At 54.1% G+C, this 15,716-nt stretch overlaps 1 protein-coding gene across 2 annotated transcripts in view; it reads left to right on the top strand.

Moving 5' to 3' along the window:
- CTDSPL (CTD small phosphatase like) overlaps window positions 1-15,716 on the top strand; it is a 77,627-nt gene that overhangs the window by 58,662 nt on the left and 3,249 nt on the right. For both annotated transcript variants that reach the window (XM_072599184.1, XM_072599185.1), the window contains 4 exons: window positions 1,517-1,618; window positions 4,856-4,912; window positions 10,867-10,959; window positions 13,835-14,020. In XM_072599184.1, coding sequence (XP_072455285.1) covers window positions 1,517-1,618; window positions 4,856-4,912; window positions 10,867-10,959; window positions 13,835-14,020 — 438 coding nt within the window. The remainder of the gene's footprint in view (window positions 1-1,516; window positions 1,619-4,855; window positions 4,913-10,866; window positions 10,960-13,834; window positions 14,021-15,716) is intronic.

The raw sequence follows: 15,716 nt of genomic DNA, 5'->3' as shown, positions 1-15,716 counted from the left end.
TAGAGGGTGGTTCCATGGCATGGAGAGACCTCTGGCAATGAGCTGAGGATTCCTCAGGGGTTGCCATCCGGGGTCTGCACAGGCAGCCTTTGGGCCGGTCCTGACCCACAGAGGGGGATTGGGCTTTGGAGACACTGGCGCCACAGGCAGGCCCTCTTTCTCCAGGGGCTCGCTGAGGGTCTTCTGCACCCCAAAGAATCTGTCTACAAATCCTCTTCCCCTCCTCCCAAACAAGCACATGGCATCTTGCTATTATCCCTGTGGAATACGTGTAAACGTGCATCATGTTGGGCCTAGGTGACTCAGACGGGGAGTGCTGCCCTGGGACGTCTCTCCCTTGCCCCTATTTGGATGGAATCCCCATTAGCAACGTTCTGCCAGCCTCTACCTGACCCCCAGCCCCTCTGGAGGAGACCCTTAGACCCTTCCCATCTTTGGCCAGCTCTCGTCATCCTCAGGAAGCATTTCCAGATGTTGAGCCTAACTTGGCCGCTGCTCCTGGCTCTGCCTTCTCAGTCACTGCCTGGTCTCTCTGGCCAAGGTCCAGTCTGAGCTAAGGACGAGTAAATACCATTTTATTTCCTTCCCTGTTAAATTAAATTGTTCTTGCCCTAACAGAGGCCACTGCAAACAGAATGAGGTCCTCAGGCTAAGGTGGGACTGGACCTTAGCCGCAAGTCCTAAGAGACCTTTATTTTATATCTGGGGAAACTGTGGCCCAAAGAGGTTAATTGACTGGCCCAAAGTTATACCTAGCACATCTTCTCTCTCCAAACCTCGTGTTCCCTTTCGTCACTCACACATGCTAATAATGACAGGAATACTAACTTGCCTTTCTAGAACCATCAGTGGCTTACAAAAGCTCTCGCCTTGCAACAACCCTGGGAGAAGGAGGGGACAGGCATTTTCACCCCCATTTTAAGGCTCAGAGGTGAAGTCACACAGCTCTGAGAGGCATAGCCCAGAGTGCCCAGGGTCTCCCGGGTCCCCCCTGAGCCACTCACAAACCTGGGCTCAGAGGTCAAGGGGCCGTCTGGAAACGCTCTTCCTTCTCTCCTGCCATCATGAAGGACTTGTGGCCACTCTAGTTTGGCTGGCCCCGCTCATGGAGCCAGCACCTTCTGGAAACTGCTGGCTTAGGCAGTAGCTCATCTGAGTAGTCTGTTCACCGTGGAGAGGCTGAGCTTCAGTACAGGTGCTGAGGGCAAAGGGGCACACACAGGCCATTCTCAGTTGTCTTTCTAGGCCCTTGAGCACTCCCTTTGTAGGCATGTGTGTGTCTGTTTTTCTATCTGTCTGTCTCCAGTGACCCCAGACGGAAAAGGGACACTGTTTATTTCTTGTAGAGACATTGGTTCCATCAGTCAGAGGACACATGAATCCCACTGAATAACCATCACTTTACAATGGGCTCCCCAGACTGGTGGCCAGGGGCAGATGTGGACTTGCTTTGGGGGATGCTCAAGGTCACAATGTTGGGGGGTTATTTTACTGTTGGATGTTTCTCTTTCTTTAGCCATCAGCTAAATACCTCCTTCCAGACCTGAAGGTACCAGACTATGGCAAGAAATGCATGGTCATTGACCTTGATGAGACCTTGGTGCACAGCTCATTCAAGGTAAAGGAGAAAGCTGAGAAGTCTGTGCTCTTGGGCTTATGGGGACGTCATCAGCCCCTGTGGCCAACTGACCCTTCCCAGGGACTCTTAACTCAGGGGAAGCTCCTGTTGGGTGGGAAGTAGTGGGTGACAGGGCGGCTGCTCTCTTGTTTCTTCAGAAGACAGGATTTTCTTGGAGTCCTGACTTTTTAGCCCCTGGATCTCCTCGGTGCTTCTGGATGGCTGTGGTCTGACCAGCCTGGGAGCTAGACTGTGCCAACTTCTGCCCTGAGAATTTCTCAGTCTGCTCCAGGGAGGTTGCCCAACTCTAAGGATGACAGCCCACAGCTAGTAGCTATGTCCTGGTTTAGGAGTGTCTTTGCATGATAATTTGATCTGTTTAACCTGTCTTCTCTGAGGAGTCAATGGTACAGCCCTCACTGACAAGTGCTGTGAAGGCCTGGCCAAGCCACTTGTGGGTATCCTACCCTTGAACCCCCATGCGGAGGTTGAGGTGGACAAGCTGAGGAAAGGTCTGAGTCTCCATGCCTTGGCTTCTAGCCTCAGACACCAGGATGAGGAGGTTAAAGTGGGGAGGAGAGATGGGCAAGGGTCACATGTCAGAAGGCTTCACAATCCACAGTGAAGAGACTGGGGAGAAGGCAGGCAGGAGGAGGATTCCCTAACCGGGATCATTCATTGCTTTTTTCCTTCCTGATAGACTTCATTAGCAGGCAGCCTCAGAGATGAGCTCCCAGGCCATAGGCCTCAGAGGAGACAAAGTGGCCTGGGTAACTGGGTAGCAGTCATCTTAAAGAAAACGCAGGCCTTCTGCAAGCTTTTCCTCAGGCCTCCTCCTAGAGGAACAAAGCCTTCATTGATGCCAGGGCATAGAGCAAAGACTGACAAGAGAAGGAACTCATTAGCAGTTTCCTGCACCTTGCTGAGGAGATTTCTTGAGCCATGGGGACATGACAATGACCATTTGGCCCCAAGTGGCCTTGGAAGTGTTTCTCCCACGACCCCTCAGGGAGGCTAGTCGCCAGCACTGGCGGGTGGGAGGTGCTGGCCTGTAGGCAGGATCCACTTTCCTGAATTGTCCTGGAAAAGATGGGCAGAAATGGCCTGGCTCCCCACACCAGGCCCTTCAGAGGCTGCGGGTTAGAACGGCCAGCCCACAGTGCCAGACTCTACCAAATTCTCTGCCCACGGTTTCCTATCTTCCCGAAGCCTTGGTGGGCAGGGTTGCTTCTCAGATCCTGAGGCCAGAGTGCTGATCCTCATGCAGGCCTCTCCTCCAACGTGCCCATCCCAGCTTACTCCTGGACGAACTATGGGCAGGCTTGGGTTTTCTTTATTTCTTTAAGCCCTGAATCTTTATTCTGTGGTAAAAGGCAGTGCTCAAAAGATGAAAAACTTCCTTTTGCATTCCTCTTTGTGGGGTAGAAGAGGGGCTCACTAACTTGTGTGATGAGGTCTGCAGGCCAAGAAACACCAGCTCAGAGGAGCAGTCACCCTGGAGCTGCGGGTGATCAGCAACATCTTGACAGTGTCCCCATCCTGGCTGGGTGACCACTCACTGCACTGAGTCCTAGTGGGCCAGGGGTTTTCCCAAACTGGATGAACGTACAGTGGACAAAAGGATATGGTTAGAGCCACTGTGGTTACTAGCCATATAGGAAGGATGGAGGGTCAAAGTTTGGACCTCCTGTGAACCATTACCATCTCCAGATGCCCAGAGGCTAATGGGCCCCAATGGGCAACCCCAGTGAGATGAGCCCTGACACACAACTGGACAAGCCAGGCCACTCCCCACTCTTGCCCTGGGCTGGCCCCCATGTAGCTGTCCTGAGTACAGAGGGACTCTCTGCAGGCCTCTCCAGTGACTGACTGGGCCTCCCAAGACTGAAGGGCTCACATTTATCCCCTCACCCACCAACCCAAACTCCTTTGTCCCAGAGAACACTGAATGACCAGGGCATTGCTTGGAAATTTTCCTCGTTAGAAAGGGGGAGGGGGCAGCATGTTATTTGGGAACATTTGTCTGCCTTTTACACTCTACAAATACTCTTCCCCTTGTGCCCACAGCCCATGTGGAATTCTGCAAAGCATTCATCACTCAGAAAGTCAATCAGCAAACATTTACGTATTAAGCACCTACTCAGCGCAAGACCCAGTTTAATGAAGGAACAGAAAAGGACCCAAATAATTAGGATACAAATGGGGGGAGGGGGAGTAAGAGAGAAAAAGGAGGAGAGAGGGAGAGGAGAGAAAGAGGGAGGGAGAGAGAGATAGAGAGGAAGGGAAGGAGAGGAAAAGCAGGAGGGAGAGACTGAGGAGAGCTGCAAAGGGCAGGTCCCAGTTCAGAGAAGTGGACCCCGGGAGGTGGGAGGAGGCCGAGTCTGATGCCCCAAGGCCCTCCTGGGTAGGGCATGTGCCCTGAGCTTTCCTGCCCTCTTGTTAGCTCTGAGATGGAATCTGGAAGGTTCCAGAGGCCAGAGGCCTCATCTTGGACTCCTCTCCCTCAAGCACTAGTCTGGGTACTTTATCTATAGTTTTTCACTTCGATTCAGTGGCCTGTACGGGGCCATCCCCACTTTTGACTTGTTCCCTTATGGCCAGAGGTGCCAGAATAGCTAGGCTCCTTCACTCAGGGCTGGAGGAGAAAGTTCCCTACTCTGAAGGGGGTCTTGAATTCTGCCTTTGTCTACACCTGTTCTAAAGAGCTGAGCCAGTCCACAGCCCTCTTCTGCAGAGTGACTGACTTAGCGTGCTACAGTCATGGCCAGCTTCTGAGGGTGCATCCCCAGAGGAGACAAATCTCCTCTTTCAAGAATGGGGAGAGGCATCCTTGAAGGCCGAGAAGATCTGGGGCCAAGTGTGACCTCTGGCTTGTCCCAGCTGTGGAACTCTGAATCAGTCATTCATCGAGCAGTTCCTGGGGCAGCCACCAAAGCCCAAGAGAGAATCTTCTGACCTGGGTCAGTAGAGGAGAGGCCATCCCCCATGATGGGGTCACAGTTATGTGTTAGAGCTGACTGCAGTTTTGCTGCAAATATCTTCTGTGAGCAAGTGGGTGACATTCCTGCCCCCAAAGTCAGAAAATCCTCTGCAAAATCATTGAGTAAAACCTCAGGAACAGCCCCTGACGGTGTGGCGCCTCTGCATGCCTGTCGAGGCAGGCGCCGTGCTCTTCGGTGCGGCATCTTCAGGCTGGGGGCCCCTGGGAAACACTCATCTTTTTCTCATTCTCCCCAGCCTATCAGCAACGCTGACTTTATTGTCCCGGTTGAGATCGATGGAACTGTACATCAAGTAAGTACGCCTGCAGGCAGCCTCCCCAGCAAGACTTTGTGGAACGTTGGCTGCCCCAGCACCCACTGCCATCCCCAGGCACCCAGGGCTTGGTGGGCCCCATGCATGGCTGGCTGCTTGCCTGACCTGGGGTCCCTATACGCAGCCCCCTCCTTGGGCCTGGGCAAGAAGAAGACTGGCACTTTGAATATTTAGAACCATCCTGGAAGAAGTCACCAGGTGGAATCCCCAGTCCTCACGACCCCCCAGGTGCTGCCCAGCTCAAACCTTCTGTGGCTTGGGTCATCCCTGGCCCCTCCCCCCTTCCCTACCCTGGCCCTCTCAGGGTTCCGGCTTTCCTCAGCCCCTTAGCCTAGCTTCTCTGTCCTGGTCATTCTTACATGTTCCCTCGTGCCCACAAATGGCTGGCTGATCCAGCCCTTGTTTGGAAGTATTCCTGGTCCATCGAGAGGCCCTCCTCTCTGGAGGACCCTCTTCCCCACCCCCAGGCTGAGGTGGACATCCTATTTGCAGGGCCTGGTGTCTAGTCAAAGGTCAACAGAGAGCTTTCCTTCCCCCTGCCCCTTCCCCACTGTGAGCTTCTGGCCTGCTGCCCTACTCTCTCTAGGCAGTGGCTTCCTCAATTCCCAGGCCTACAGTAAGGGACAGAGACCTAGAAGTGCTTGGTGTAACCTAGCCCCATGAGCGCTTGTCCATGCCCTTGCCTGCAGCTAGGGCACTGCGAGAGTTGCTGGGCATCAGTCAGGTCAGTGTAAGTGAACTCCAGAAAACTGGGCAAGGTGAAAGAGTTTTGAGGGGGGACTGCCCTTGCTGCCTGAAAACACACACACACACACACACACACACACACAAATACAGACACACACAAATATAGACACAGACACACACAAACACACAGACACACACACACACACAAATACAGACACACACACACAGACATACACACAAATACACACAGACACACACACACAAATACATACACAGACACACAAACACACAGACACATACACACAAATACAGACACACACAGACACATACACACAGACACACACACAAATACATACACGGACACAAACACACACACACATACAGACACAGACACACACACAAATACACACAGACACGCACACACAAACACACACAGACACACACACAAATAGACACACACACACAGACACACACAAACACACAGACACATAGACATACAAACACACACAGATACACACACAGACACACAAACACACACAAACACACAGACACATATAGACACACACACAGACACAAACATACACAGACACATACACACATACATAGACACACAGACACACACAAACACACAGACACACACACAAACACACACACACAGACACACACAAACACACAGACACACACACAAACACACACACACAGACACACACACACTTTACCTGGTTTTAATAGACCTTCCTTTGGCCTTTTTAACTTCTTAATGACTGGGATCTGGCTAGGTTTTAGACCCTGAGCTGGGCCTGGAGTCCAGATGTCCTGAGTTCAAATCTGGCCTAAAACACCAGCTATGTGATCTTGGACAAGGCATTCAGCCTGGCTTTGCCTCACTTTCCTCACCTGTAAAATGGGTGTGAGCGCAGCACCCCAGTCCTGTCGTGAGGATCCACCATTTAGCACAGTACCTGTCCAAGAGCTCAAGTTCCTCTTGGAGGCGGTGGAGCCTGGTTAGAGACTCTCACCCTCCCTGGGCCGTAAGGTGTCGAGGCTTGTGCTGATCATGGGGCTAGGACTGTGTGCGACGAGCAGGTGCTCCCATTGCTCTTCACGCTTCTTCCAGTGTGGGGCCTGCACCTTCCTGGGGGCCCTGCAAAGGCTGGTAGCGAAGCCTTGGCCTTGGCCACTCATGGAGTCCTCCTTAAATAGCGCTTGTCTCCATCTCAGCAGCTTTGTCAGCCTTCCCTGCCGTGTTGCTACTGAGGGTGACAGACCTGAGTCATTCAAGTGGGGAGACAAGGACCCTAATGACTGGGGGGAGCACAGACAATCAAGGAGGCAGCTCCTCTCAAAGTCCTGAGTGGGGAGTGAAGAGGGGAGTGCCTTCCTGGGCAGGGAGCTGGTGGGGACTGAGGCAGTGGCCAGCAGATAAAGCTGTACAAGGAGATTAGAACTGATAGAAGACTGAGAGGGAGGGGGGCCAAGGGGGCCTGGACGAAGTTGAGGAGGCTCACAGGAGGACAAGGGCCAGGCTGAGGCCAGGGATAACTGGGGGGACCCTTCCAGCTGGGGGCCAGCTGAGAGTGTCAGCGCTTGGTACCATCCACCGCCATGGTGGGCTTGGCAGCCTTCAGACAGATGCAATCAAGTCTTTTAAACTATCCAGTGGGAGACTCCCCCCGAGGCTGCATGGGGAGGATCCGTCCTCATATGCTTCCGGACCTCTGGGCAGCCTCTGTCGAGGCCACGGCCATCCATCCTCTTGTGTCCAGGTTCCTTCTCTGCCTTTTCTACCTCTTCCTTGGCCAGAGCCCTTGGAGGGCAGCTCCATTTTACAGATGAAGAGACTAAGGGTGACACAGACAGTCTCTCAGTTGTGTGGCAGACGTGAGCTCAGGCTTCCCAGAAACCGCTTTGATTTGTGGAGCTTTGTTTTATTATCTGTAGAACTTGGAGAAATCTGAGTATTGTAGAGGGATTAAAACTCCTTGATTTTTGCCTGAGAGTTCAAAACCGACTTTTTGAAAGACTGAAGGCAGCTTCCATTTCGCTCTCTTGTCCTTTATAAATTCAAAGCTGCCAGGGTGGGATAAGACAAAGAATTCCCCACCAGTTGGACCTCTAGCTGGTCTTTGAGCCTGTGCACTCAGGGGTCAGGACCATGGCTGGCTTGTCACACTGTGACCCCAGGACCCAGTCAGCTGAGGCCAGATGGGCCCTTTGGGAGCCGGGTGTGAGCTCTGGTCAGGGATGCTCTAGCTGGACAACCAGTTGGCATCCATATCCCCTCCAGCCTCCCAGTAAGGGGCAGGAGCAGATCTGGACTGTTAGTGGCTATGTCTCCTCATGCCAGCCGTTGTGCTAACTTGGCTAAGAAAGCCTCATTGTTGTTAACGTGTGCTGAGCACTGGTCATTCAGATCATTCAAAATGCCCGGATATGTGCGCAGGAAAAAAACCTGCATGACACATTGGCAGTGGGAGAACTCGCCCAAGAAGCTGCTGGTTTCTTGTCTGCTTTTCTCCCTGAAGATGATTCTTTTCTCATGCACACTTCAGCAGGAGCACTCCTTGGGTGTCCTGAGGGGAACTAGGACTCCTCCTGCCAAGCAGTGACCGTGCCCCTTTGCACATCTCCTTCCATACCCACCTTGTCATTCAGGGCTCTGATGTGCAGTAGCCACCTTGGCTAGGGATGGGGAGGCCAGGCTTCTGACCTCAAACCTAGACAAAAAGCTGAAGCCCTGAGTTCCATGAGTGCCCTCTGCCCAGCACTGAATGTGTCCTAGCAAGTTGGGTTATTGGGTTTTGTAACCCATTGTGACAAACGGCAGTCACTCAGAGAGAGATTGGGGCTACAAGGAAGATAGATGGTCACCATCAGAGCTGGCCAGCCACCATATCAAGAAGGAAGACAGATTCACTTCTTAGCTAGAGGCGGGCCTCAGAGGCACCAAGAAAAGGCTGGATTGTGATTAGGATCTGAGGAAGAGAGGGCTTTGCAAAATGCCCACACTTTTAGTTAAGTGAAAAATTCACTTCTGTGGAACCCCTAACGAGTCACCACCCTGGGCTGAGAACCGAAGACAACCAACTAGAAGCTTGTTCTGTTGGGGGAGGGAAGGGGAGGGCATGGCACAGCCTGGACTCAGTCAAGTAAATCCAGGTTCAGTTTCCAAAAAGCAGTAGTGATGGGCAAAAGCTGGTGCTTTAAAATGTACAGGATGCGTTACAAGAGGAAGGCTGGCTGCGATACTTCCCAGAGAGGGGTTGCTGGCAGGTCAGCAGGCCCTGCCCAGTGTCACTCTGGCTCTCTCCACACTTGGCACCAAGCAGGGGTGCAGCGTAGGACCGGTGCAGCCATGGCTTTTTTCTTAGAAATAGAAACCCTGAGAGGGTATGAGCGCCTTGGAATGCAGAAATCCCAGCTTGCCAGGAGCTAAGCAGCGTCGTTGATAAAGCCACGGGAGCTGTCCTCCTGGAGAAGGCTGTGACCTGGTTCAAGTAATCCAGGATAGGCTGGACCCATTCTCATTGGCCTATTCTCGGTTACTTGCACTCGGGCACGGCCACACTAAGCGGCACCAGCAGCGGGAGCCCCAGAACGCCATCATCTCCCCACGCTGGAGGATGGACGGCCCGCCGGCCCGCCGTGGAGGAACAGAAGCCGTCCAGCTTGTGTGTGCCGGCTGAGCCATGCTGTTGGAACTGTGATTCTGAGATGAGTGTGTTCAAAACACAATCTGTACGAGTGACGCTCCTGATTAAAAAGCATCTGAGGAAGGGCCACGCTGGCTCATCCCATGGCAGAGGCAGTTGTGCCAGAGAATGGGTAGGACCCCTGGTGGGAGCCAGGAAGGGCATGGGAGGCTGGGCTGTTGAGTGAGTGCAGAAGGAGAAGCTGAGATCTCACCAGCGCCCCCCTCCTGTGGGTCTGGTCTCTTTGGACTCCTGGCCCCCCATGGTAGCAGAGGGAATTCACCCCCTGAACAGGCTTCTCAGCACCTTCTTTCATCCTTTACTTGGCTTTCGTTTCCCACTTTGGAAAGGACTAAAATTCGGTTCCTAATTTCAGCAAATTCTGGCATTGGGGAAGGTTTGTTTTTGGCTTTGGTGAAGTTTTCTCCTGTTTTAAATAAGAATTCTTCCCCGTTAGCTGAGGTTGCTCTCTTCTCGTCTCTGAGTTCATCCAGGTACCAGGTGTGACTCCCTACCAGCCTAGGGTTACCTTCTTCCAGGCCCTTGTAGTATGGCTGCCTCCTAAGATAGGAGGGGCCCCCAGAAGCAGATGGGGAAGGGCAGGAAGGCTGAGCGCTTGGTGGCCAGGGGGGATGGTGCAGATGCAGGAGCTCCCATCCCAGGGCAGGCTTCTCACTGGGCATGCAGGGCAGGTGCAGGACACCTGGGTGGGGGGCGGGCCTCGGGTTGGGAGTCAAAGGGCCTGGGTTTCAGTCCTAACGCTTCTGCTTAGCTGCTATATGCTCTTGGTCAAGTCACCTTTCTGGGCCTCTTTCCTCTGACCTCAGTGGTCTTATGCAGCTCCGGAGTCAGTGGCACTAAAATTATTCACTTCCAATCTCCTGGATTTGGGAGCTGACTGTGCCCAGTCCTGTGCCATGGGACTGTTGTCCACGTTCTCCACAAAGTTCCCAGAAACACTTGGAGCTTCCCAGGCATCATTCTGGGAATTTTCCACTCCGTTGTTTGAATTGTGTTTTGGGGAAAGTGTCTTGGTCCAAGGAAACCTCAGGGATGGGGCCAGGGCAGAAATGTGAACTTAGGAGGAGTGGAGCAGTGAAGGCCAAGCTTATTGTGTGCCTTCGGCCAGCACAGCCTCGTCCTTCCATCCCGCTGTCTTTGAATCCCTCATCACCTGGTCCTTCTCCCCGCTTTGGACAAGTGCTCTCGTGATGGGACTGTCGCCTGGCATACCCCCTGGCACGCACAGCCACTGTCGGCTCACAGACCAGGGCCTTTCCCTTTTCACCACAAGGGTCTTTTTCACGCTGTGGGCAGGGGGTGGGCTGCCCCTTTCCTCCAGGAAACCTCCAGGCACAGAGCTGGATGACCCCTGCTCACCCCAGCCCCGAGGGTCCTGGAATCATTCCTTTCCCATAGCCGCAGTGGGACTGTTTGGTGAAGGGCCTCGGGGCTCCTGGGCCATCCCCACCAGGCCTCCCCTCCTCAGCCCCTGGCCTTGTGCTCAGCCTCTCCAAGCAGTCATTATCAGTAAACAGCGCCCTCTTTTTCCAGGTCTACGTCTTGAAACGGCCACATGTGGATGAATTTCTTCAAAGGATGGGGCAGCTCTTCGAGTGTGTGCTTTTCACAGCCAGTCTGGCAAAGGTTTGTTCTGAGGGTACAAGGCTGGATCCCAGAGGGAGGGCACTGCATCTCTCCAGGGGGACATCTTAATCCCTCCTTCCCTCCCTGATTCCTTCCTTTCCTTCCTTCCTCCTTCCCTCCCTCTGCTGTCTGACAAAGGTGTTTTCTGTCACTGTGTGGCTATGGGATTTCCACGGGGACCGGATCCCAAGCCATCTGGGCTTGACTTACAATGGAGCCTCTGTTTGCGCGGGGTGGGGGCTCAGGATACCACAGTGAGAGGTTTCTAGTTGCCATGGTTATAGCCAAGGGCAGAGGAAGGAGACCTAAAGTTCTGGGACTTGAGGGCCTGAGTAGAGCGTGGCTTGGGAGCTGGGCCACCCAGGGGTTCATGCTGTGCAGCCAGTAGTAGTGACCCCAGCACAGTCCTCAGTGGAACCCACGACTCCATGTGTGGCCACCTGCCCTCGGGGCCCTCCCTGCATGGCATTGCCCTGGCATTGTGGGCCCTTGAGATCAAGGTAAGCTTTGTTTGCTGGCAACATAAGAGTTTACATGTCGAGGTTCTGGGCCTGTGTCCACACTGGCTGGCTGAGGGCAGACCTCCATCTGACCAAAGGTGCTCCCACAGCCGACATAGAAAAACAGCCTAAAGAGAAGGTGAAAGGGCTGATCTGTGGTGGAGAAGCTTGAAGCCAGAGCCACTTGAGCCAGGGTTCCACTGGAGCTCAGCCTTCAAGAACCCAGGTCATCATGAATAAGAGCCAACCACTTCCTGGTGGCATGAAATGCCAGTCCCTGCCCGCCCAGAGCTTATGGTCTGCCATGGGGGCCTAAGCATGGACACACATTAAGACAATACCAGCACAAGGCCCCCGCCCAAATCACAGCTGGGCCTCCTGCCCCTGGCCAAGGGCTGCCCACTAGACCAAAGCAAGAAACAGTACCTACCCCCAGGGCCCTTCCATTCTGCTGGGGGAGGCAACATATGTCCACAAATGTGTCCAAAGGACCCACCACACTAAGTTCCTGGGGCCAGCCTTCCCTTAGCATTAGCCTCTTTCCATCTCAAAAGCATTCTTTACTTCTCTGGATAAACGAGCTAATTCCCTCACTGGGGCATCCTCAGCACTGGTCCCAGCAGAAATGCACAGACTGGCTGTGATGGGGTGAGGGGAGATGAACCCTGGAGCCCCATGTAGTCCCATAATGGAGCCAGGGCAGTGCAGGGGGGGTCCGGGGGTGGGGTTCACCTGGGCTCTCCCCAGAGGGCTGCTGAGCCCCAGCTCTGAGCAGCCTGGGGGTAGCCGGCCACCCAATAGGGAAGAGCCCGGGATTCTTTCCCTTGTTTAGGCAGCTTTTCCCAGGCCAGCCACGTACAGCTACTTCCATGCAGCTGATGCAGGTCTGTCACTGCCCAGCCAGACATCACCACTCACATACATGGACTGGATATGTGAGAGCCATGGGCCCTTGCTGTCCTAGGCCCTGCAAGGGACTGCTCCCTTTGGGACAGACGACTGGACACAGCAGGCTTGGCCCCTCCTTGTTAAGCTTGCTGGTCTCTGGCCTTGCCTCAGAAGCAAGGTTTGAATGGGCCTGGGCGTGCTGCTTTTTCTGTATTTGGACTGGAAAACAGACTTGGGAAGGGCCAGTTTTTCCCAGAGCATCCTCCAAATGTTAATGAGGCTGGTCCAGCCTAGCCCTCCCATGACCTCTCTGTGCTTGTGGGTAATAAGATTCCAGGCCTAGGAGCTCCTCCTTTGTGCTAAACCCTGTGCTGGGCACTGATGAGTGGAGAGGAGGGGAGTACACATGCATGCACAAATTGTCCCCGCCTGTCCCTCCATCTGCCTTGTTCATGCCAGCAGCTGAGACAAGGCCCTTCCCAGGGTAGCCTTCCCCTCCCTAGGTAGGCCAGTGACCTAGACATGAGTCCAGCCTTGTTGGTCACCCTGTGGTCAACAGGCATCAGTGTCTGGAACTCTAGGGCCTTCTGCTTCCCCAGGCTTTTCCTCAGGCCTTGAATCTCCCAAGTTGGGTCAGCTGTAGGTCTCTTCTCTGGGAAATGTATGTGGTATCTGTTCAGGCTCAGCAGCCCTTAGAGGCCTAGGATCAGGCCAGGCAGTTGCAGCATGGGCTAATTCTGTCTGAGTTCTTGCTCTGGCTTGAACTCTGCTACTGATTCCAGCCCATTAGGGACAGGCAGACTGTTACCTGAGTCCCAAGCCTTCCTGGACCCCTCACTCACATCCGCCTCTCTCCCCAAGGGTCTCATTCTAGCCTCTCATATGCAGATTTGGCACAACCCTCTCCCCCAGCACCACCACCTCCACACTCCCAAGGGCTGTTCTATAAGATGATTGACTCCATTTAGACTGGTGGTTAGAGGGGAACAGGAGGGAGACCCCACTGGGGCTCTGGCTCCGTCCTGTGTCCTCAGGGCCACCTGGAGACAGTAAATAAGCATTTGCCTGTACGGTGATAGAAATCAGGTGAAGCCATGGAAATATGCATGAGTCCATTTCCATACAGTGCCATGTTGAGGACCCCCAGGTGGCCCTTGTGGAGCCTGGGAAGTGGGAATTCTCTCCTAGATCCACTCGAGATAAGAGAGGGAGGGATGGATGGATGACCACGTAAATGTATATTTGCTAGGTCACAGCAGAGGGCTCAGCTTGTGCTCTGGGGCAGCCCACCTGCCATGACAAGAAGGTGATCCCCTGGAGAGGTGGGAGAGCAGAGCCAAACTACCGCTCTCTTCAGAATAGCATGTTTCTTCCCTTTCCCCTTGCCCGTCACTGTTGGCCACATGTCACCGTTGGCCAGCCCACATGCCAGAGCTCTGGTCACCTTGGTTCTCTGGCCATTCCTTCATTCCCTTCTGTTTCTAAAGTACGCAGACCCTGTGGCCGACCTGCTGGACCGCTGGGGTGTGTTCCGGGCGAGGCTTTTTCGAGAGTCCTGTGTTTTCCACCGAGGAAACTACGTGAAGGACCTCAGCCAGTTGGGGCGGGAGCTGAGCAGAGTGGTCATCGTTGATAACTCTCCAGCCTCGTACATCTTCCACCCGGAGAATGCGGTGAGTGCTTCCCAAGGAGGCTTGTCCCCACACCTAGTCCCAGGGCTGCGCTGAGTCAAAGGTGTGATCTGCCCCCTAGTGAGCACAGTTTGGGAGCTGCTCTGGCCACCATTCCCTTCCTGAGCTCACCTCTCACAGGGCAGCAGCAGTCCCTTACCATGCCCAGGCCTTGTCTTGGCTGTAGGCTCTGCATTTCAAGAAGGGAGCCCTTGCTGTGGCCAGAGAGCTTCAACCCATGGGGTCACACAGATCTTAGGAGCCCCCAGAGGGGGCTGCTTGGCTTGCTTTGGCCTCTAGCTGGCCCTGCATGTCAATCTCCAAGGCCAGGACCCAGGGAAGGCAGCTGTACAAATGCCAACATTCCCATATGACAGTAGAGTAAACTGAGGCTCACAGTGCAGGTGATTACATGGTGGTTAAAGAGGAGGTACCATAGCTGAGCATCAGACCCAGGTATCCTTGCTCCAGGCACTTTGTCCTTCCTGTCTTGCCTACTGACACCCTCCCTGCTCCCTGCTTGGAGGGGCTGGAGGCTGCAGGGAAGAGGGAGTCAGTAACCACAAACTTGGCCCCTTTTGCTCCACTTTATAAGGCCTGGTGAGCCAGTGTAGAAAAAGGGAGTCCCTGGGAGGCCTGGACCATCTCAGAAACAGGAGGTGTCTTTGATTAAGGTTCCCCTTCCCCCTGCTCACCAAGGGCCAACCTGGGGCTGAGCATGGCAGACATCCCATGTGCCCAGCAGATGTCCACACGCAGCTCACGCTGTAGGAAAGGTTTTGCTGACCCAGCTCTGGCCCCAGTCTGGCTGTGACTGTAGTCATGAGGGACATATCTGTAGGAGCAAGTCAACCCTTACAGCTCCAAGACCATTTCAGAAAGTTTGGCCCCTGCTCCAGGTCAGCACCATCCTGCCCATGGAGGATGAAGTGGGATTCTGACTCCCCCTGCACCCCTAAACTTTGCCAAGAGGCAGGCTGGGGCCCCTAGATGCTTGGAGGCCCATCTCTGATTGGTGACTCTATCCTCATACCCCTGATCAGACCTCTTGGACCTGGGGTTGGAGCTTTAGCAGAGTTACCTGGAGCGAGGCATCGCTTCAGTTTTCTCATGTTTGCACTAGCTTCCAGATGATCAGGAGCGCCCTGAGGATGCCCCCTTCCCAAATTTAATAAAACATGAAATCGGAAAGGGGAGCTTTGTATTTGGTGTTTGAAGACATGAAACTCTTCTTGCTGGTGGGTGCCCCATGACCATGGGGGCAGAGTGGGCCCCCACAGGAGGCAGGCATGGAGGTAGGTAGGGGGCCAGGAGGATAAAGCATGGTCCCAAAGTGCCTGAGGTGGGATTGAGGCCCAGGCTTTCTGATTCTGTTTCCCTAGCCCCCAGCCCAGGAAGCCCCTTGAGAGGTGCTAGCCATTGTCAGGCTTCTCCCCACTGCAGCAGAAAACACCAGATTTTGTTGGCAAAGCAGATAAGTAAGAGGCCCAGAGTGCTCCGCAGGAGTCCCCTTGGAATCACAGATTAAGGGGCCTTGGAGCCCACTGAGGAGCAAGGAGGGAATGCAATTGGAGCCTGTGGCTGAACCAGGCCATGGAGTGGGCCACAGAGCCGGGCTTGGTGTGGACGGGCGGCCTGCGGGGCTAGGGTCTCCATGTCCGGGCCAGGCCATCCTCTGTGATCCCCCTATTGGCTGTTC

Source organism: Notamacropus eugenii, chromosome 3 (assembly GCF_028372415.1).
Source record: "Notamacropus eugenii isolate mMacEug1 chromosome 3, mMacEug1.pri_v2, whole genome shotgun sequence".
In the NCBI taxonomy this organism is placed as follows: domain Eukaryota; kingdom Metazoa; phylum Chordata; class Mammalia; order Diprotodontia; family Macropodidae; genus Notamacropus; species Notamacropus eugenii.
Note: the sequence above shows the minus strand (reverse complement) of the source record. Positions and strands in the feature narration are given on the sequence as shown.